The following is a 24,059-nucleotide window of genomic DNA, read 5'->3' on the forward strand; positions in this document are numbered from 1 at the left end:
TGGCTCGGTTTTTGGCCGCTTCCAAATTTAAGACCCTTTTAGCATCCCCATTGAAATGACATTTTTGTGGTTGGGGTGCTATATTTGCCTTTAGCAGCCCATATATTTTATTTTTGTGGTTGGGGTGCTATATTTGCTACATTTAAGACCCTTTTAGCAACCCCATTGGACTTGCTCTAAGCCTCCACATTTTGTCAATAAAGCTAGCTCGTTTAAAAACAGACACAAGTCTAACTCCATAATCCTACTGAACTACTAAAGTAACCTTTGTAAATTCTCAGGCTTTGAATTCTAGCTTTAGATGAAGAAAGTGAGAAAATTATTGTTGAGTGTCTTTCTAACAGTTGAAAACGTAAAAGAAGGTGAGTTAAAATTTTGTTAAGCTAATTTTACTCTTGAAGGCATGCCAATATCCAAGTGGCATCCATTTAGTTAGTATGGGCTTTTTTTTCGGCCCATTTCCCAAGTCCAGCCTATATATATTAGTTCTCCCGCCAGAGCAAAAGGGAAAATTCAAGAACTTGTTCTTCTTCAACAACTCTCACAAATGAAAAAAATGGACAAGTTTAGCGAAATGGTAAAAAAATTGGCAAAAGAAACGAAAGTTCGATTGAATGATTTGTGTAAGTCTATAGGCACTGATTTTGAAAATGGCTCTTGGAAGATGATGGAGTGATAAACAAGGTTAGGGTTTATTGATTTCAACTTGTTTATTTATTTATTTATCTTTTAGTTTATAATTTATTTTAATATTGTTTTATTATTTTTTGAATTCTTGATTCAATTCAAGGATGATAATGAAAAAATTAAATCTGATGTTGCTGTGAGTGCTAAGGATGATGTAGTGTAGAAATCTGTGAGTATTTCATTGGTTTAGTAGGTTTAACTTTGCCAAAGAAGATAGTATTAATTTCTTCATAATTCTCATCTTATTTATTCATTTTGTAAAGGGAGTTGTTGACGGAGTCAAAGGAAATGAAGATGATGGAGTGATAAACAGGGTTAGTGTTTATTGATTTCAACTTGTTTTTTATTTATTTATTAGATATATATAGAATGAATTAGCTAGATGTGTAATTGATTCTAATCATGTTTTATTATTTCTTGAATGCTTGATTCAATTCAAGGATGATATTGACAAACTGAAATCTGATGATGTGAGTGTTAAGGCGAGTTTGGTGAAAAAGGATGATGTAGTGCTGAAATTGGGGTTGAATTATGTGAGTAAATCGTGTATAATTAGGTAGAGTAGAGTAATTATGATCATATCTATTCATTTTGTAAAGGGAGTTTTTGGCGGAGTCAAAGGAAATGAAGATGGTAAGAAAAAGAAAGAGGTTGTCGACCTTACTGATGACGATCCGGTGCCACAACCAAAATCAGTGAGTAAATTCACTTTTTCATTGAACTTGTTTGTTTTTGGGAAATATATAGTCTGTGAATTAGGGAGTGTGTCATGGGAATGCAAATGATGAAAGAGATACTTATTGTTGTTTTTGAATCCTTGAGATTCTTCAGTAATGGCTGTTGTTAAAATTAGATTACACATTGCTTTATTTCAAATATTTTCTGATTCACAGTTTCTTCCATACTTTCGTGTAACGTTTCCTTAATGTTCTCCTCATGTCTCGGTTCAAGCTAAAGTAACCTAATGAAATTCAATATTTTGAAGGCTACAGAGCTTGACAAGTGCAATCCAGCAGATTTCGAGTATTCACTTCAAAATCCATTATCAATTATTGATCATAATCAGCTGAAGGAGCTGGACCCTAAATCGGAATCTGCTTTGCTTGTTGATTTCACACAACCTACTTTGGAAGAGCTTGCCACTCAATTACAGATACCTAGACAAGAGCATGGCGCTCAACTACAGATGCCTGGAGAAGAAGATAGTGCTTTATTGGCCAAAAAAAGATTGGTAGACAAAGAAGTAACTCTTGGCTACTTTCTTGTTAAGGCTGAATACCTGAAGAATGTTAAGAAGTTGGTAAAGTATGAGCAGAATATAGATGTTTGTGAGAAAGATGATGTGGATCAACAGTTTACTATGCAGTTTATCAGATATACATCTTCAAAATGTTCATATTTCAAAGGGGATGGTCTCAAAAGTTACTTCCAGAAGATGGGTGCTCAAGCCAACAACGAAGTAAAACTGGAATATGACGAGGGGACTTTCTTTATAGCATTTATAGCAAAGAGGTAACTTATTCTTATTGATTTATTTTATGAATTTGGATGAGCTGATCTGCCACATTATGAGACTGAGTCTTCTTTTTTGCTTTCTCCCTTTCTGTTGCATTATTTCGCTTTTGGTTCAGATGTGTGACATCTATTAAATTATCCTTTTATGCTCTTATAAGATGAATACTGGTTCTCTGCAAAGTTTCAATTCCGGCGTCTTTGAAGTTTAAATAATTTTGGTGCAACTGGATTGACTTTAGATCCATAGTGATTTCATGCGGTTTCAGTTATACTTTTTAGCATGTGCAGACTAAATGGTGTGGTAATAGAGCATTAACAAATTCAACTTGAACTGACGGGGAAAAGGTTGAACATGGACTTTAATGGCTTGGTAATAGAGCATTAACAAGAGTAACTTTAGAAGTTTGATCAGTATAAATTGGTGTGTTAAACTGGCATTAAGCATGGATATAATTAGGGTTTAGACACTAACAAGAGTAACTTTACAAGTTCAATCGGTATAAATCGGTGTGTTAAACTGGCATTAAGCATGCATATAATTAGCATTTTAAGCACTCCCATTTATTGGCACACTGATCTCAAAGATTCTTGTTTTGGTGTTTTGTTCGGATAAACTGATTTCTTACTCGTGTTTGGATCAAACAATCTTGTATTGTGTGTGTTGATCGGACTCATTTCTTCCTTCTCTTGGGGATCAAAGATACTTGTGGCGGTGTTTTGTTGGTGGATGGATTTCTTACTTGTGGTGGGATCAAAGATTCATCTCTAAGACATTGTGGTGACAAGTTTTTAGAGCATGGCTAGGTCTTTGAAACTTTGTTCTTGTTGTACTAATGCCATTGATTTAGAAGGTAAAAGTTGGTGTTTCTAGACTATGAACATGGTAAAAGTCGGTCTTCTTACATTATTTTGTCTTGTTTCATACATACAAATATACAATACTTTAGTTTAATGTTTCTAGTTCCTTTTGATTTCATCAATGTCTGAAAAGAACGGATGAGTTCTTCAATGTTCCTTTGTACTTAATAACAACTTTCAAGTCACCATCAAAAAAAAAAAATATAACAATTTCAGGTCTCTATTGATCCTCTGCACTATATTTTCGCTTTTAAGACCAAGTCCAGAGGAACACCAAATAGTAGAGAAAATGTGGTCCAAAGGACTGCAAAGAACCGAATAACACCAACCTGCATTTTGCTTCGATCTCTGAAGTATGAAATTTGTACAAGAAGCACATTTGTCCTAAAACCAACGTGCTGCTGCTTAAAATTTCAGACCGTTGCTTCATTGTGTTGTTAGCAGATGGAACCAACCATTATAATTCAATGTTTCACTCCGCTCTGCAACAATATCAGTATCTCAATTCTCAACTAGAGGGGTTGACTTCTTCATACTAGATCATCTAGTCCATCTGGCCCAATCAGGTGGGGGGATGTTACTAGTTTCTCTACAATGACAATAACATTTGCATAGAGCTAAGAGTAAATGGAGCATGCAATACCTTGCACTTGGTAGATGTTCCCTATCCATATAGAAAAAGCAACATGCGTTGATGTAGATGTCTGCGAGTTGTTCTAAGGACAAGTCAATGCTCGGGTCTTGCTGGAAATCAATGTTAACTTGTCTTGGTCCATCAAATGCCTACTGCTGATAGATAGATATGCTAAAGGCGTGCATGTCGAACATCATTCCTAGGCCTTTGTATATCTGAATGGTTTCAAACTGGTGAGCAAGTCCGTGAATTAAGTCTAGGTATCTTTGCCATTTTATCGTCTCGGGCTTCAAAAGATGGGAGAATTGCCCCGCCACCAACCGTGAGTGAGTGAAAATTTGTAATTTTCGAACTCCTAAGTCCAAAGTCAGGCGATTAAGGCATATGACAGCTTCATATATCGCTACATTATTGGAGGCCTTGAACCCAAAACGAATCGAAGCTCCATGGTTGATTTATGTGGCTTGATAAAAACACATCTTAATCCAGAGCCGAATTTGTTGTGTGAGCCATCTGTGTAAACAATCCATAAATCGGATGAAGGGTCCGCATGCTTTGGTAGGGCTTCCTCGCCCTAACTATAGTCGTTTTCGCTTATAGATAACTGTCTGTCTTGGTTGACTCGGGGGACAAAATCGTCGATAGGAAATCGCCATTAGAGATGCAAGTGCATGACCCTTTTCTGAAATGCGAGGTTCAAAATGGATGCTATAAGCACTTAAGTAGATGTCCCATTCCGCGAGTCTACTTGATTCTTGGGCACTTCGGAAAACTTTGCGTAGAGGATATTCCGTGTATACTTTGATCAGTCTTCCTTGGAAATATGGCTTGAGGCGTCTGGCAGCATGAACCAAGGCTAGAGCAATTTTTTCAATTCTCGAATATCTGCTTTCCGCCCCCGTTAGTGTTTTCTATCCGGGGCCATGCGTCTAGGCTTCTGCCGAACTGGCTTGATGGTAGGATCCATGTCAAGTGTGTGGCATGCAACTTCGGTCGATCCCGGCATCCTTTCGACCGACCAAGCAAAGATCTTTTTGTTTTTCCGAGGAGTGCTACCATTTCTTTTTGTTCATTTTCTGTCGGTTTGCGAAATGAAAGTTGTTTGTCCGCCTAAATTCCCAATTTGAACTTCTAAGAGGCGGTCGATAGTCGGCGGTCCTTCATTTTGTGAACTAGCAGTATAAATATTGTGCGTGGTTGACTCTGATTTAGATAACGCTATGCTTTAATTATCGAGAATTGTATTTCCTCGCATATCCCGAACGACGATATTCATCAAGACTTTTCGTGATAGGCTGTGGGAAGCCATCGGTCACAGCGACCTTACAAATTTTGTCGAGAGATGGGAATTTTACTGCCTGGTGAAAGGTAGAGACTACTGCGCCCATGCGTTGTGGAGCCAATCTCTTCCTAGGATTGCATTGTACGGGGACTTGCAATTCATCAGGAGGAATTCAATGTCAATAGACTTGTCCATGAGCGTGACTGGTAGAGAGACTCTTCCTACTGGAGTTATTTGCGGTTCCAGTCAAACCCAATGATTGGAGTACTTTCTGTAGTAATTAAATTTTCTGACAGCTGCATGTTCTTGTAGCAACCTGCAAAAATGACGCTGACAGAGCTTCCAGTATCTATCATGATACGCTGAACTCGCCATAATCCAACGAAAGCAGAAATGACGATAGCATCATAATGAGGATGATGGACGCCAATTAGATCTCTATCACTAAAACATAGGGGACCAAGCTCTGTGGTTTCTGAACGAATTCCTTCAACAAAATCAATGTTATTGACGTGATAAAATTCCCGTAAGAAACCAAACTTTGCTCGTTGTTCACACTTTTGCCTTGTTCGTGAAACATCATTGATTTTGGCATGACTAGCTAGTATGACATTGTGGCTAGTCATTGCTACATTTTGTTTCACCGTTTTTGAAAGCACAAACTCATCTAATTGTCCCTTGTCGACTAGCCTCTGTATTTTTCCCTTGAGGGATATGCACTCTCCTATTTCATGGCCGAAATCATTGTGGAAGTGACACCAAAGATTTTTGTCTCGTGTAGACTTAGTGTTTTCAGGCAACGGTAGTGGTGGAAAAAGTAAGTTGCGTCCCTTGATCTTTTCATATATCACATTGTACTTGCCATTTAATGGAGTGAGCTTCATTTCCTCACGAACTGTGTTAACCTTGTTGTATTCTGACTTCTGTTGTGGTCCTTCCGATATGTTTTGCTTCTGTTTGCCTTTACCTTCGTTTGAGTCTTTACTCCGGAAGTCTTTGTCTCTTGAGGCTTTTGATCTAACATCTTCCTCCACGTTAATGAACTGTTGTGTTCGTGCAAACAAATCGGATTTTGATTGTGGGGGGTCTCGTACAAGGGAGTTGTAAATTCCATTTTTATCGAAATGGACTCCTTCCTTGAATGCATGAATGATCATTACGTCAGGGACATCATATCGGTGACCTCTACTTGCACTTGGCGGAAACGAATTACGAACTTTGCCAATGCTTCATCCTTTTGCTGCTTGGTGTTGAGCAAGATGTTGACATCCTTAGGACGTGTCCAATTACGCTTAAACCGATGTGAACTGGTTTGCTAATTCCTGAAATGACGTGATAGATTGAGCTGGCAAGCTGGAAAGCCAACGTAGAGCTTCTCCTTTTAATGTAGACGGAAAAAGTTTGCACAGTAGGGGGTCATCTTTGCGCCATAGAATTACCCTGCTTTTAAACTCCATAACATGATCGTTTGGGTCTCCTCGCGCCGTTGAGCGTAGGAAGGTCCGGTTGTTTGAATCCTTTTCGATGCTCTCGCATTTTGTATTTTAGGGAAAATCTCCCTACGACATCTTCATTTACTTGCAAGGTCTTTCCATCGCGGCTGCCCGTGACACCCACATTAGTCATTGTTTTCTTGATGATGTCTTTGATTTGTTGTTCCGTGAATGGTGCACCTGTGGCTTCTAGACTTACGACTTGAGGAGTAACTTCACTACGTTGCATCTCACGGTGTTGTCGCCCCCAGTTGTTGCTTGCTTCTATATTCGGGCTGGTTCCTTTGGGCTGCAAGACTCGGCCGATAAAACGGGCTAGGCTATCGAAGCGGGGACCCATTTCTTTGGTGTGGCCATATTCTGGGCTGACCGTCATTAACCTGTCTGTATCGGTTTGCTGCATTCAAGCCATGTCTAAGGTCATGTTGCAATTCGTCTCTGAGGTCCTGATCTTGGCGTCCAGCATTTCGTCTTATGGTGGATGTTGTCCACCTTTCTGATACGCTATGATCAACATTCAATGATCTTGTCATGTTATGACCACTTATACGCCTAGTGTTGTTGGTATTTCGAGATCTGGATCGTCTTCTTGAATAGGATGAATGTCTGCTTGACCTTGGGTGACGATGCTCAGGGACAGTTTCCAATGGACGGGATGTACCGTAATTAAATTGTAGTCGGTTGGATACACTCCGATTTTCACCGGATCTAGGAGCTCTTGCCGGTGTGGAAGATGCAGCGTCGGCATCATCCCTTTGTCTAGTTGCTTCTGCAAGTAGTTGCTATGCTCCTTCTCTCTTCTGAACCTCTGACGCAGTACTTCTAACGGCATGTCTTCATCTCCTATCTCCATGTTATCCGGATCTACTTTATTTGCATTTGTAACGTCTAGATCTTGAAGGTGAGTTACTGGAGCCTGAGATGTCGGACGTCTAGATCTGGGTTGTCGTGGCACTGGGAGTTGAAAAGGCTGATCTTGTAGATCTGTTGCAGCCGGTTGTTCTATCACCTCCTGATTGATTAGTATTTCCGGATTTTCGTCTTGTTGTTGTTGTTGTGTTCTTGCATTCTTGTTCACCTGAGACCTTGTAGTTTTTGCCATTAATGGTGCTTGGAAGAAGGAACGTGGAAGAGGGCCTGTCAATAAGGACCACGGACGGAGCCAATTATGTTTGGGTGATGACTCACACAAACACACCAATTCAATGATCTTGTTGGAGAGGTTGATAGAGAGTGAAAGAGATTGTACCACCAATGGCTGCCTACGTATCCAAATTGTTCTATGGAATTAAGTCTCAAAAAATGCACGTAGTTCTTTGTTTGAAATGATTGTTGGGTATTTATAGGAATCTTATTGCTAAAAATACCCTTTCCTTATTTGACGAGATATTTCCCTCTTTGTATGAAATCTTTCCTAAAGCTTCATATGGAAAAAATCCCTTGACATAACTCGGACCTGCTATATATAACTTGGGTGTCATATTAGTGGGCAGTGTCATTGCTTCAATAGAGGGCATGCCCGAATGCCACATTAGTAGACAAGTGGGACTGCCACAGTAGCGGGGGCAAGCAAGCCCGCCTCATTAGTGGCCGGATCTTATAGTGGTACCCAATGATGGTCGTTCGTAGGGGTACCAGTACCGTGGTACATACAATGTCCTTTGGTAAGTTCATGTCTCTGGGCATAGATTAGTGGAGCACCAAACTAGTAGACCAGAAGAAATCACTCAAAAGATTTTCATAATTAGCAATCAAGGGAAATTGTAATGTCGTTAAATGCTGAAGACTACTTAGCTCAGGCTCGACAGTTTTTAACATATCGTTGCATTGGCCTGACTAGCCTTGGGTATGTTGATCCAACACAAAAGGCAAACAGTCTAAGGTCTAGCTGGCTTCCCTACATACAACCGCGACAGTTCAACTAAGTAATTCTCTCCCCTCTATAGAGGAAGAAGGGCCAGTCCACAAGCAAAGTATGAACATTTGGTTATCAGTGTATCGCAAGGTCAAAAGTGAGCAAATAAGTTCTATGTATACATACAGAGAGCGAGTCTGAGACACATGTTTTAGTAACACCACCTAAATAAACAAAAAAAAATTTTAACAAGATAAGGCATGCAGAGATGCTGAAATATATTGGGGCCCCTTGAATTTTGCTTTGAAAATATGCTTTGAGCGATTTTGAGAGCGATTTTTTTCTGAGGGTAACCTAGTTTTTTTTTTTTTTTTTTTTTTTTTTTTTTTTTTTTCCTTTTCCTTTTTGGGTTTGTATCTTATATTTTGGAGGGAAAGTGAGGAAGGTTACTCTTTATAGTAATCTTGACTTCGGGTTTCCGGTGGCTTGCCACCGTTGAGTGACTAGCAATGGTTTGGTGAGTGGACTAGTGATTATGAATCCACCAAGTAACGAGCCGTCTGTTTTACCATCAGTAGATCAAGAGCCTTCTGCTTCGACTACAACAATGAATGTTGGAAGTTCTTGGAGTGATCTCTTTAAACATAGCAAGTCAACAACTTTTTCTCCTCTTTTAGAGCGATATGTGATAAGCACCCAAAATTGTAATATTAGACCCCATAGAGACATAGCAATTTGGTTAATTATGTGTTTAATAATCAGGAAATAATCGCATTTTCGTGCTTTTGCAGGTTGGAGAAACTAACGTAAAAATAATGATAAAACCAACATTTAAGCACGAAATAGGGAGTATACAGAAGCTTTTCGATTAAGCCCACGTGAAGCCCAACAAAATCCGGACTAAAGCCCAAAGACTCAAATAGTATAGAATCCAGTCAGAAACGGGATTACGTGCACAGAAGCATCAAACTTCCGAAGCTCATATCTCTTAAACCAGGACTCCGAATGCAACGAGTGAGCTGCCCAGACGATCAGTGCGACGAACTATACGCATAGGCGGGGAGTTGTAAAAATGCCAAAAGACCGGACCGCCACTGGACACTGCACATGGACCTACTAGCGTGGGCCCGCAAGATTTGATGAGTCATCATGTAAGTCAAGACAAAGGTGCAAATAATTTGTGCAAATTTGACACCTTGCATGAAATTAATGAAGTTGGTTGGATTTAGGTGATGATTATCTAAAAGAATGTAAGGTATCAAATAGGGGTTAGTTTTGGATAAGAGGAAAGTAAATGAGGGGGGAGTGTTTCACGTGGGAGAGGAGAAAAAGGCTCTCTTATGAAAAAGGGGGCTGATTTTGGAGAAGGCTAGCATTTACTTCCTTTATTGTTTTTTCTTTTTCCATTCTTTGTCTTTATCTTTTAGTTTTTAGTTTTTAAAGAAAGCTTGTAACATGTTAATGGTGGAACACTTTCTAGTTCTTGAATAAAATCTTTCTTCCTTAGGTAAAATAGGTTGTTCCATCTTGTTTCCTTTTCTCTCTCTCTCATTTTACATATCTTCTTGTAGTTTTTATTCAATCCTAGGATCATGAGCTAAAACCCTCCAAAGTGGAGGGTTAATGAAGCTCATGTGAGAATTCGTATAAATTTCTTAGGAGTAGGATTCATTGCCTGGACTTAAGGACACATGGAACACACTACCCCAAAATGGTAGTGTTCGGCCAAACTTGAGACCTGGAAGTGAGGAAGGACTCGCATGTGCCTCCCTTTTTATGCCTGGGATAGTCGCGCGCGCGGGTCTTCTTTAGCTTCTTGTTTCCAGATTTGACAGGATTATGTTGTATGAGTCCAAGAGTTGAGATGGAATTTTAGAGATGAAATTCCAGTTCAACTTCTTATGTTAGGGAAATAGACTTAGAGATGGGTTCATTTCGCTAGGGATCGACGCTCAAGCCGGTTCGGGTTTGATAATGAACCCAAAACAGCTTAGAGATGGTAGTAATCCGATACTAAGATAGGATAATATGACCTTGCATGAGCAACATGATCCTCCACCCCTTCTTTTTCTTTGAATATCTTAGGAAAAATCTTAGTTTTTTACCATTTTTCGTATTTCGCACGTTAAGCGTCATTTAGGATTCAACAAAGCAACTTAGCTAGCAAACCACTACGAAACCTACTCACTAGTTTCCTAACTTAGAGCTTAAGAAGGTTGTATGATGTTCTAGAATTTAGGTTGGTTCGAATCCCTACTCTAACTAAACGAAAGTAGACACGTGAGTAGGAACTTGTATTTACACCAAACGGAGAATAGAAATTCAATCTAAAGACCGCAAAGTGTAAAGATCAATATGAACCAGAGTTAATCAATGGAGTTGCACAAGTCCCGTCCTCTATTCTTGAGGAAGGTGAGGATATTTGGAAGAACTACCTAGTGGGTTATTTTATAGAACGCCGACTTCCGTACCCCATGGTCAAGAATTTTCTTGAGAAACATTGGAAGGTCAAAGGTAGCTTTGAGATGTTATATGATAAAGATTTCTTCTACTTTAAATTGGCTGTGATGAAGATAGACAAATGGTTATTGACAAAGGTCCAATTTTTATTGCTGGTTGAGTTTTTGTCATAAGATCTTAGTCAGAGCAGATTGAACAACAAAAGAAAGGTACCAAGACAATTCCAATATGGGTGAAGACGGACTTACCTAAGAAGTTGTGGACTAAATCAGGTATTAACTATGCAGCTAGCTTGATTGGCAACCCTATCTGTGTTGATGAGGCCACACAAAACAGAACTAGACTCAACTATGCCTGTATGTGTGTTGAGGTTGGTATCAACTGCGCTTTTCCCAACTCTGTTAGTTTCAATCTTGGAAAAGGTATCATTGCTGATGTGTAGGTAGAATATCCATGGTTACCTTCAGTGTGTAGTAAATGTAAAGCCTTCGACCATGCAGACGCTAAGTGTAGCAAAACCACAAGGGTTTGGAAGCCAAGAAATCCAAATCCATCAATTGTGAATGTGAATACACACACACGCACACGCACACACGCACAATTTTTGTAATTCTTACGTCTTCTTTGAAGGTTGATGAACTAATGAACTGATAGACAGTTGCACCTTCAGTCGACTCAACTACGACAGACAAATATGAAGATGGAGATACTTTAGGTCAGTTCATCTTATCTATTTCCTTTGCTCGAGACTGGGTATCTCTTTCAGATGAATAAGAAGATTAAGTCCACTATACTCGCTCATCAAGTAGGAAATTTGTAGGCACATCTTGAATTTGGAATTGCAGTATCTTCTTTGCAACCTCATAAATTCCCTTTCTTGAGGAGTTGAGAAAGACGTTCGTGTATATGGACCTAACTATGGCAGGCCAATAGTCAGAAAGAATTAGCTGAGGTTAGTTTATCTCATATATTTTGTTCTTATAACCATTACTTAAGTCCCAAGTAAATTGATTTCACTACCGACCTACAATGCTTTGTTTTTTCAACAGTCTTTCTTTAATGAGTTTTTGATTTGCACACGCTAAGCTATGGGTTTAAGAGCTCTTCTTCTTCTGCCCCTTTCAACCAGGTATGTCTTTCAAATTGTTTTTTGTTTGCATAATGATAATAACCACCCTTTGGTGATATTGGTGTATTTGCTCAAGTGTTGTCTTATTGGAATGTTGGATTGATGATTGTTTTTTAGAATACCCATTTGTTTGTTTTGTTTGCTTTTATGGACATCTCGAATCTTTGATTGATTTATAGAAATTTTAGGACACAAATTTATAATTTTGTTGATTTAAGAGATACCTGAGTTAATGATGATAGTATCCATTTGCCTGGTGATATAGTTTTTGAAACTGAAGTAATAATGTTGAACCAAGAACAAAGAAAGTAACCCAATTTCCATTTTCCTTGATAACCCAGCTTAGTATTACTCATATTGAGAAGGTATTAAGTTGAACATTGATCTAATAAGGATCAACTTTTTATGACAATTGGGATTTTTTATTGGATAAATCCCCTTTACGCGGTTTTTTGTTTCTCTTTTTGGGAAATGGACAACTCAAACAGTCGTCACACTGTGATTGACATTTTTTTTAGCTGCTTCTAACTTGCACTTGGTCTCTTACACTTCAACCAATTTTTTTGATAACTTGGTAACTCTAATTTTGGACCGGTTAAAACTCAGATTGACTATATAGATCTGTGGCATTTATTGATATCTTCATATTTTCACTGGTTAAACTAAATTTATAACTTCCTGTGGATTCATCTGCGACGCAAGATGTGAATTTTTTTTTAGACTGTTTCGGTCTAATCATCCAAATTGACATCCTTAATTTCATGTAGTGTGATTAGCATCCTATAATGTATTGCAGTGTCACGGTGTTACCCCCATGATGATTGTGTTGAAACATACAAAAAGAAGAATTACAATCGATTGTATAGATTCAGATAGATCATATTGGGCAGACTCAGCCATTACAAATTATATAGTCAAAGAGTTGTAATGAAACATAGGATAAAATGTCTTATACATACATATTTGTTTTTTATTTGAAATATGTTTGATGGCAATAAAATGTCTTGAGAGATGGTTGAATCCTCTACATAAGACAAAGGGAAGGAAATCTTAACATAGCAAGTGGTTTATTCTGCATTTGTTTGTGTTTAATAGGAGCATAATTCTGTATTGTGCAGGTACTTCAAAATTGAAGTCGTACCGTGTCGGACACTCCGCATTTTAACTGAAAATATCGTGTCTCTGGAGTGTCCCTACCATGTCTCAATCGTACCCGCAGTGCCGGCCCTGACCTTTTAGTGGCCCAAAACATCACAATAGAATGTGGCCCTATATGCGAAACAATTCAATGAAATGAATAAGGCAATAGACCAATAGTCCAAAAAAGAGCCGAGTGACTTTGTTCTTTGAAGAGGATTTTTTATTTTTTTAAATGAAAATTTAGGTTTTTCTTTTATTTTTTTTTTTTAAATATAAGAATGAGGTCAAGTAGATTTTCTTTTTGTTTGTCTGTAACTAGTGGTGTAAGGATTGTAAAACGAGTTTGTATGGAGTTGAGTTCTCAGATTAATTGATTAAAAGATGATCGTGTGTGTTTTTCCTGAATTTTGGTTGGCATTTTGTCTTAATGAAGTGGAAAGTCTATACTGTAAAGGTTTCCTGTTGACAATAATGTGGCCCTATCTTATATATTTGGAGTTGGTGGCCCAAAGCCACCGCTTGGGTGGCTTTGCATCAGGGCCGGCACTGCGTACCCGTGCAACATAGGAGCATATGCTCAGTGGATTTTGGTTATAGGAGTTTTAAGGTATTGGGCTCTTTCTTATTCTCAAAAGTTTATTGCAAATTCTAAGGTATTGCTTATCAAAGAGCTCGAGGAACTGGTAGAGACTACCCTAGCGTTATACAAAGTTATATAGGCCTTTCTGAACATAAATGTTTAAGTGCTTTACAAGTTGTAATTCACTGCAAACTGACAGCCACAGCCCCACAACCTTATCGACACGCACGCACACGCACACACACAGATGCCTAGAATAAACACATAAATTTTAAAAAGATGAATAAATTACATGATTAAGTGGGTATCTACACCCTTGCCCTCATGTCGCCCACATCTATCCAACCAGATGGGTGGATGAAAATCAGTAAGGCTAGGTAAAAGGGACACTGCACAAGCAATCTCCCAATAATTAAGGTTTCAAATCAACCCACGAATTTGAGATACCTCATAAAGGGAAGACACATAAAAGTGTTGGAATTCGGGATGCCAAGAATGAGGTATGATAATTAACTAACAAAATATAATAAGAGCCTAATACTGTTTAGGCAAACCAAATAAGGGGGTTCATGGATGTCATTGCGCAAGACAACTGACCTACCATAACATTTTACAGTTAGAACTGGTTATATTATTAAACTTCATTCCCATATTGTTAAGAAAATAAAAAACCATAAATTAATTACAAGTGAAAATTATGTAGGAGAGCTTCAATTGCATTTGTGGAAAGTAAGAGGTGTAGTATAAAGGTAACCGGTGTTTGTTTTTGTGTTGTAATTGCTATTTTGCGCTGTGGGACCTGGTTATGGTTAGAGTTGTAGTTGCTAGATTGAGCCAGTGGTGGTGGGTATGGATAACCGGTTACCGGTTTGTTGTTCTTTTTTTTTGCTTGGTACGAGTTTGTTCTTCGTTGCTCATCTTTGAGGAGAGCAAATTAAAGGAGAACACGCCATGATTATTTTTATTATTTTTATTTATTTTTATTGAGTGGTCAAGACGCACATTACATCAATGATGATCGATTTTATAATACTGGGTGTGAATCAGATTACATTCTCCTACATTACCAAAACCCAAGAATGATGTTATGCCTCTAGGAGAAGCTGCAAAAAGAACATCAGGCTCACTGTTGTGACTAAACGTATTTTTTAGCAGGTGCCGACTAACTTTACGGGATGAAGTGCCTACCAGAGAACTGGGTGCAAAACTACCAAAAACCAGATATTCATTTTATAAGAAGATCCTGAACCTTGATGTTGAACTCAACTCCTTGACAAGGGTTGAAACTCGAAAGAGTTTTAGGACTTCCTGATGGATTGGACTTCCATATGAATGAGCAGTGTCTTGCATATGAAGTGTATCAGATAAGAGATATGCGTCGTCACCTATTTCCTGGTAAGCAGGGGGTGGGGAGAGTATTGAGAGTGCAATTTGTCACACAAACAGGTTGACTTTTGGTCTTTTGCTTTTCTGCCCCAAAATATCATAAAAATAAAAAAGAATAACTTTTGCAAGGGCATTGGTCATTTAAGTTTTATGATTACAGAAAGACAATAAATAAGATATCAACGAAAGCTTTCTTTTAGTACATTTTTACTGCAAGGAGAAATAGAAAACAGTGTTTGCATATGTTGTACCTATCCTTACGAAAACCTTGAGTGCACGATCATTATAATGTTGAACTTTTTTTTTATTGGACCTTGACTTGGGCATCATAGTTGGAGATTTGAGTTAATATCATTTTTTTTCTTCTTGCAGATATCATGGCTGGGACCAGTTGAGGCTTCCTTTGCTTCACCATAGCTGATTCGTGGTATCGAGTTCCAAGTATTATGTGCTTCTGGTACATTCTTTTGCATTAACCTCTGTTGTTTATACATATGTCACCAATCCTCGCCTTTGTTTTAACCCCCAGATTCAACTTGGAAAAATAACAAACATTTAACATATTTTTCTTTTCGGTTCCTTCTGTTCTTTGGGCTTAATATGTTGTTTCTTATTGATTTGATTTACAGGTTGTGATATGACAGAAGATGACAATTTCATGTTGCCATCTTACATTCTTACCAACGTTTAGAGTTCGTTGGTGATGCTGCTTTGGGGCTTGCTTTTGCAAATTTCATATATATCACATACCCTGATCTTGATCCGGGCCAACTCTGGCTTCTTCGTGCTTCCAATATTAACACTGAAAGGCTTGCTCGCGTTGCAGTCCGACATGGCCTTTTTCATTTTGTTAGGCACAATGCCCCTTCTCTTGATGCAAAGGTACACAAGCTAAGAATATTCTGCTGGTTTTAAACTTTAAATATTTGGTTTGATTATGCTCTGATATTCAGGTTTGTATATTGTTTTGGTAGGTTAATGAATTTTCTTTAGCAATTAAAAAAGAAGAACAAGCTTGCGAGATTTCAAAGTATGGAGGAAAGGTAATAGCGCCAAAAGTCCTAGCGGATATCGTCGAACCCGTTGCTGCGGCTGTATACGTGGATGCCAAAATTGATTTGAAGTTTATGTGGGAGAACTATGTGATTGTGTTTTCATAATTTCATACATCTTTCGAATGTTAAATTACTATGTGATTGCTGCAGCTTTGTTGTTGTTTCATATAGGAGAACTATTACCGATTTATTATTGATATGATCAAATGAGCTGCTGCAATCAGGATCACCAGAGAAGTCAGTATTTCAGATATTAACTGAGAAAAAAACACTCCGTGCTAGCCAGTCAGATTTACTGATAATAGGAATTATCATGGTTTACTCCAACATCTCAATCTCCTGCTTACCTATCTGATGGATAACAAAGTGCTTATCCTAAACTGTTTTACGACCAACAACTATAAACTGTAACAAATATACATTATGGAAGTGTCGTGCACCCTGTCTTCGGTAAACTACACAATAGCTATGAGAGTGTTTCACAGGTGTCTAACATATAGGTGAAACGTTTTGTTCGCTCGAATCATTCACAAAATCACAAGTTATATGTACCTAATGCAGGTGATAGATAACAAAGAATCCTTTTTCAGAATCCAGCCATGAGACCGTGGTGAGAAACTAACAATAACACAACGAATGTATAATGTCCTAGCACAACAGAAACACCGAAGGAACATACAAAAAATGCAAGTAGCAATTCAGAAAATATACGTGTAATACAATCGTCTATAGTTGCCATTAGAGTATCCTGTGAACAAGTTCGATAAAAAATGCATAATTTTGCTTTGTTGTGATCCATAAAAATGCACAACTTATTCCGTGCTATAGTGCTATAATGGATTAGTTAATTGATATGTATTAGTTATTGGATATGGATATGGATTAGTTAATATATATGGATACGAATTAGTTAATGGATCAACAACAGAGTTCTTATGCTATACAACTGCTGTCATATTAAAATATATATAAAGACATCAATATTCATGAAGCATTCAATAAAAACCTATTGAAAGCATACGCCAATATACAGAAAGAAATCCTAAGAAAACACATCAATATTCACGAAGCACACACCATCATTGAAAGGTTTACGAATTCCTTCCACTTCCTTCTACTGAAGGTTCGTTTTTTTTTCTTGGACTGAAGGTTTTTCCCTGGTACACCATCTTTGAAAGGACTCCAAATTCTTTCCACTGAAGGTTAGTATTTTTTTACTGTTAGTACATATTCCAGGAATTTCTTACAAAAGATTGATTACTGCATGGCGGAAGCTTCACTTTTTGCTCTGTTGTAGGATTAATAACATAATTCTTCACCAAAAAAAAAAAAAATAACATAATTATCATTGTCAATCTGCAATAGTAGTAGACCATTACAAGAAGCAAGAATCGTCCCTTTGAGATTTCTTAGTTTCTCTTTCAAAATCTTCCCATCTTTTATGTTAATGAAATATTTGTGAACCTGCAGCTGCTGGTATTGTAAGCGTTCTTGGATGATTACACATTCATACCTTATCCAGAACTAAGGCTGTGTTGGAGTATGAAATAAGGATCGGATATCATGTTAAAACATTGCTTGCATACGTGCGCCTCAACTCACTTAGTGAATTAGCTGGAACTCCTAGAAGAACTTTGGTGATAATGTCATCGTTAAGATGTTGGCTACGATTTTGCTGTTTTGCTGATTCTATTGTTTCACCACTCTGACCACCACCATCACTAATACGCCCCAGTCCACCAATTCCATATTTATCCACACTGACACCTCTAATTAAAACACCTCCTATGGTCGGACCAAAAGCTCTAAAAAGAGACATTCCAGTCATAGAAATGCCATTTGCAGCTCCTCTTTGGTGCTAGTCCTGTCCTTATAGTGAGAGATGTGCGTCCAGAAACCAGTAGTTATGATGATGTCCAACTTATTTTCAGAAAATGGAGAGGAATGTGTATAACATATGTGGGAAATATTACCACAGCATTGTTCTGCAAAACTAATAGTCCAGTGGTAATGGATACCTGGTGGAAAACACATGATAAAAGTAAGAAATGTTTTTATCCTAAAATACAGGTAAAATTTTTATGATGGTGAGGAGTGAGGACGGAGGATTTCTGAAAAGTTACACAATTTAGTAAAAGTGAAAGATTGAACCCAGAAAGCTTAGCTATGAAAGGGTAACTTGCTAGCACCGGTATAGTCAAAACCTTCATGCAATAAGAACGTGAAACAAGCAACTGAAATCAGTTATCCATGTTAAAAATAAAGACAAACTCCAAAACAAGACAGAAAAAGATCTTGATAACATACTGCTGCAATGCGAGCAACCATGATAGGACCAAGAATTCTTTCAACTCTTGGATATAGAAGAGTTTGAGAGATTAGAAGTTCAACACCTAATAATAGATAAATAAGTAAGTAACACTACCACGTGCACAAGAAATATCACTAAATTCACATATTTGTTTGATTCTCTGCTTTAACTGACTCCTTTTCTTTCCAGGCTTCCAGAAGTATTCTGTTCTACATGATTTCAGTTGACGAGAATTTATCCAGCAGAAAGCGATGGACACCAACAACAATCCAACTTGAAAAACTGCATCAAGTATTTGATCAATTCAATGGAAGTCCAAATAAAGAGATAATTAACAATTTGAAAGTTGAACTAAATCAACACGATAATGTTTCAGAAAAAAACATAGTTACTTGGTTTTGCAACATGCGTGCTAAGTTGAAAAGAAAAGCACTCATTAACGCAGAGAAAGATTCAGATTAAATTCAAGTAGAGATTCAAATTTCTCTAAAGAAGACCAAGTCTAATAATATGGAAGAAACTTTTGGTGACATTGTTCATTCACAAGAAAGTATGTCTTAACTTACAACAATTCTGACAAGTACTTTATATATTCATCATAATAATATTACTCTTAAATTGCAGGTCAGCATCAAGTATCAGTTAGAAAAACAACAACTACAAAGTCTACCCCAGTCAAAAGAAAACAGAGGAGGAAAACACATAAGAGAAGTTATAAATCTAATCGTCTTAGTAGAATGAAACGTTTTGGTAAATATTTTCTTCTTATGTATTCAATTTATTGTTCTTATAGCATCAAATACTTTATTAAATGACATATTATTATTTTTTAAAACGATTATCTATGCCCGAACAAGTGAAGAAGAAACTAAAATAAATAGAGCTAAACGAAAAGAGATGCTGAATTTAAAAAGCATTGGAAACGATAATTACATTGACGATGAAAGTGATGATGATTACCTATCACAAATGAGTGGATCAGATTCTGACATTGAAGTGGACAATGAAACTGAAGTTTCCATTTCACATGGAATAGATGTCTCACATAAAAGTAATTTTCTTACAGCAATGTTTTATATTCTTATTATAATTAAATTCTTTAATTTTAATTAACTTTTTGCCTTGCAGGAAGTTGTTTTGAGCCTTTGGATTTTGGATGTCCAACATCCATATGTTCTCACTGTGGAGCTATTGTCTGGTACGAAGAAAGGAATTATAGGAGCAAAAAACCTATTAATCCTAAATTCTCCATATGTTGTCAGAATGGAAAAGTTCAATTGCCTCTTCTAAAAGATACTCCAGAATTTTTAAAGAATCTTTTGGATTGCAATGGAGGGTCTAAATCGTTAAATTACATGGAAAACATCAGCATTTACAACTCAATGTCCGTGTTCACATCTACTGGTGGACAAGTTCAAAGTTCAGTTAATGATGGAAAGGCACCCTTTATTTATAAAATAAAAGGGCAAAATCACCACAAAATTGGAACATTGCTTCCAGCTGAAGGAGTACGTCCAAGGTTTGCACAGTTGTACATATATGATACTGAAAATGAAGTCACCCACAGGTTGAACTCTCTTAGTAAGAAAATTGTTAAGAGGAATCCAAAATATGCTTTAGATTCTAGCATTGTTCAAGGATTGATAAATATGTTGAATGTTACCAACGAACTCACCAAGACTTATAGAATGGCAAGGGATAGATTTAAAGAATGTCATGTGGCCGACGTCAGCATACAATTGATTAATAGAAAACAAAAAGATGGAAGACTTTATAATTTGCCATCATCAAAAGAGATAGCTGGTCTAATCGTTGGCAATGGTGATGAATTTAACGAAAGCAATGAGAGATGTTATTCGGACAAGAAAGGATTTGGCTTGAAGAGAATCAACGAATTGCTACCAAGTTTCATGGCAATGCAGTATCCACTTTTGTTCCCCCATGCTGAAGATGGATACAGACTTGACATTCCATATAGAAACAATGCAGTAGTTGGAAAAAGAAAAAATATTATCATGAGAGAATACTATGCTTTTAATGAGAGAAAAAATATTAGCATGAGAGAACACTGTTGGTTGACTCCTTTTGACTGTCAAGTTGGGGGGGGGGGGGTAATCCTAATTGCAACTAGTGGTGGGTGGGTATGTCAATATATATAACCCAATTGTTTATGTATGCATCGCATGTATGTTCGGAGTCCTTCATAAACAATCAAGTCAATAAGGGGGTGTTTGGATCCTATTTATTTATTGCCAAAAAGTGTTTATTAATGAAAAAACATTTTTTGAAAAAATAAATGTGTTTGGTCTCTATTTTAAAAAAAAAAATAGTTTTTCATCCAAAAAACACTTTTTGGTCCCAAAAATTTGTTTTATGATAATTAGGTAAAACTTGTTTTTCAAGTTACAAAACTATTTTTCTTTGAAAGAAACACTTTGGGTGCTCAAGGCAAATGAACTCCCCGGATGTTTTAGACTTTAGTAATTTATGCCACGATATGCCAAAATATATCGAAAAATATAGTGTGAAATCTTATTTGATAAAATAGTTTTTTAAAAAAATCACAACCAAACATATTTATTGAAAAACTATTTTTAGAATAAATATTTTTTCAAAAAAATACTTTTTAAGAAAAAATGAGAACCAAACACCCACTAAGAGTTCAACTAGAAATCTAACTTTTTATTTTTCTTATATTCCAAGCTTTGCCTTCTATTAATAGTACTCCAACTCATATTAGATTAGGCACTTTATGGCCTAATAGCCTATGGCATTATGGGAGCCTGTGGTGAAAATAATGCCTTTGGAAGACTCTTGAAGACCCACCCCACCCCCAATCCCCCATATGTTTTTTCAAAAAGAAATAAAATAAGTATAATACAAAATGTGAGAAGGTGGATTTAAAATCCTCTTTAGAGCATTCCCAATGCAGGTGAAAAAGAGGGGTATGTGAAAATTTTCACCTCTTTTTTGTTCAAATTCAGTGCTCAATGCAGAGGTGAAAAGGAGGGTGACTCTTTTCCCAAGTCATTACCAGGGTGAAATCTTCAACCGAGATAGTGGCTGACTTTTGAACTTCGGACGGGATGTTGGATTCCGTCTCGTGTGTTTTTTTTAAAAAAAAATGGGGTTTTTTTTTTTTCGGAATGTTTTATTCTGTCTCGCATAATTTTTCAACTTTTTTACGGGTTTTTTTTTTTTTAATTTCAGACGGGATGTTTTATTCCGTCCGGAGCATTTTTTCAATTTTTACGTCCAGACGAAATCTAACATCCCGTCCGAAATTAATATTCACCTTTACATTGGGGAGCTTCACCTTGCTTTTCACCAAAACGGTGATAAGAGGAAAAAACTGCCTACGTGGAGGTGATAAGAGAGAGAAAAATTGACTTGCATTGGAAATGCTCTTAGGGTGCAAGCCCATGTTGTCTAAGCCCTTTTCCATAGCATAGGGCCCCCAAAATAAACTAAAATCAAAGGGCCCGCTCTACTTGGAAAACCCCACTATAGCCGTTAAAAAACAAATAGAAAGCCATTCCACATTCCAGTAATAAAAAGAAACGAAAAGGCCCATTGGAATTAAGGCTGCTTTGGCAAACTTTCGTCACCACTGGCATCTTCTTCCTTGTCAAGATTTTAGTTCCACACAAAAACTATTCCTTACCAAGAACTGAAGAAGGCTTAAGACCTCTAATGTTTTCTTTCAAATATAATAATCCAATTCAAAAAGTTTCAAAACCCACTGAGTGATACCCAGTTCTCTTTTCACTATCTTCAAGGGTTAAACCTATAGCCCAAGAACCTATAATTGACACAATCTCTGAGCTTGGTACATTACTTCATATATGGAAGCAATGTACTTGTCTAGGTGTACCACCCATAGTACAAAATATCAGGATATGAATATTTATCAATATTCAATTTCTGGATATGTATCGTGGATATATCATTATCTTTGGAGATATTTGACATTGTTTCACATGTAAATATCGTAGATATATTCAAAATATCGACAAATATTGTAGATATTTCTTGATATATCATGATACATTATTTATATTTATTTGAAATATAATCGTAAATATTAAATAAAATTGTTATATACACAAAATATCGCCAAATATCTCCAAATATCGCAAAATATCCCCAAATATTACAAATATCACAAATATCATTAAAATATTACCGATATTTACAGTCGTATATATCTCTGAACATATTGTGATATTTATATATCTTTCTCTGAAATCTGGATAAATATCTCCAAATATCGCGATATATCGAGATATTTTGTACTATGGTACCACCTACCATATCGGTTTGTTGAAGTCCTATTTTTGTTTGAGACTAGACATTGGATACGTTGGATTATATTTGAGACCAAAATTAACCGAGACGCTCGCCATACAACATATAAATGGCTGTAACACATCATTAAATTTGCAATTTATTTATCTACTGGTATCTCATTCATAGTGAAATATCTGGGGAGATTTGTGAATGTTTGTGGATAGGGCTGAGAATGGTACGGGATCAATCCGAATCTGACCCATATCCGAATCTAAATTATCCGATCCGAATATCCGAAAACCCGAACCATTTTAACAAGATTCATATTTTAATGCCTAAAAATAATTTATATCTTACATTTATATATGAAAATCATTAAAATAGTGTATTTTTGTGTGTTTTTAGTGGATATGGATATCCGAAATCCAACCCGAATCCGAATGGATCTGGATATGGTAAAGAGTTTTGAATGAGAATCCGACCTGAACCCACTTCATTTCCTGCCCTATTTGTAGATGCAATAAGATAGTACTCTGGGCCATAGTACAAAATATCCCGATATATCGCGATATTTGGGGATATCTATCCAGATTTTAGAAAAAGATATATAAATATCACGATATGTTCAGAGATATATACGACTGCAAATATTGATGATATTTCGATGATATTTACGATATTTGTGATATTTGGGGATATTTGGTGATATTTTGTGTATATAACAATTTTATTTAATATTTACCATTATATTTCAAATAAATATAAATAATGTATCATGATATATCAAGAAATATCCACAATATCCATGATATTTGTCGATATTTTGGATATATCCACGATATTTGCATGTGAAACAATGTCAAATATCCTCAAAGAGGGGGATATATCCACGATACATATCCAAAAATTGAATATCGATAAATACCCATATCCTGATATTTTGTACTATGCTCTGGGCGACTTGTCCAATAACCCCACTTACCCCAGGATGATATTTTGTCAAAAATCGCCAATCTTATATGAGAACAGTTGCAGGTTGTTTTCGTGGCCTTGTGCCTCACCTTGTACCTGGTAGCATCATTAGCATGGGAAGGATGTATAAGAACTGTGTTAACCAGAAATACTAGCATGGGGCATTTTCGTGTCTTGAATTCGTTAGTAATGCACCAAGTGATTATGGAACTGGTACAAATTGATACGTTGAACCTAAAATCGATCACCCCCCTCTTTTTCTTCTCCGATTGTATTCAGCCTTGATCTTCGTAATTCAACCCTAGGCCAAGTTGGTTTGTTCTAATGTGAAACACAGCATCACATGTAACACTTATAGTTTTTTTTTTGGTAAAGAATAGGGCTTTACTCTTGTTTAGAGGGAGCCCTTCCA

General features: G+C 36.9%; 1 protein-coding gene across 1 annotated transcript in view; it reads left to right on the forward strand.

Moving 5' to 3' along the window:
* The first annotated feature begins 556 nt into the window (after nucleotides 1–556).
* LOC147490919 (uncharacterized) overlaps nucleotides 557–24,059 on the forward strand; it is a 29,956-nt gene continuing 6,453 nt past the window's right edge. Inside the window, exons 1-6 of the mRNA XM_086565256.1 lie at nucleotides 557–577; nucleotides 851–856; nucleotides 951–1,001; nucleotides 1,128–1,220; nucleotides 1,287–1,382; nucleotides 1,673–2,199. Coding sequence (XP_086421382.1) covers nucleotides 557–577; nucleotides 851–856; nucleotides 951–1,001; nucleotides 1,128–1,220; nucleotides 1,287–1,382; nucleotides 1,673–2,199 — 794 coding nt within the window. The remainder of the gene's footprint in view (nucleotides 578–850; nucleotides 857–950; nucleotides 1,002–1,127; nucleotides 1,221–1,286; nucleotides 1,383–1,672; nucleotides 2,200–24,059) is intronic.

This window comes from Coptis chinensis, chromosome 6 (genome assembly GCF_015680905.1).
Source record: "Coptis chinensis isolate HL-2020 chromosome 6, ASM1568090v1, whole genome shotgun sequence".
Taxonomy (NCBI): domain Eukaryota; kingdom Viridiplantae; phylum Streptophyta; class Magnoliopsida; order Ranunculales; family Ranunculaceae; genus Coptis; species Coptis chinensis.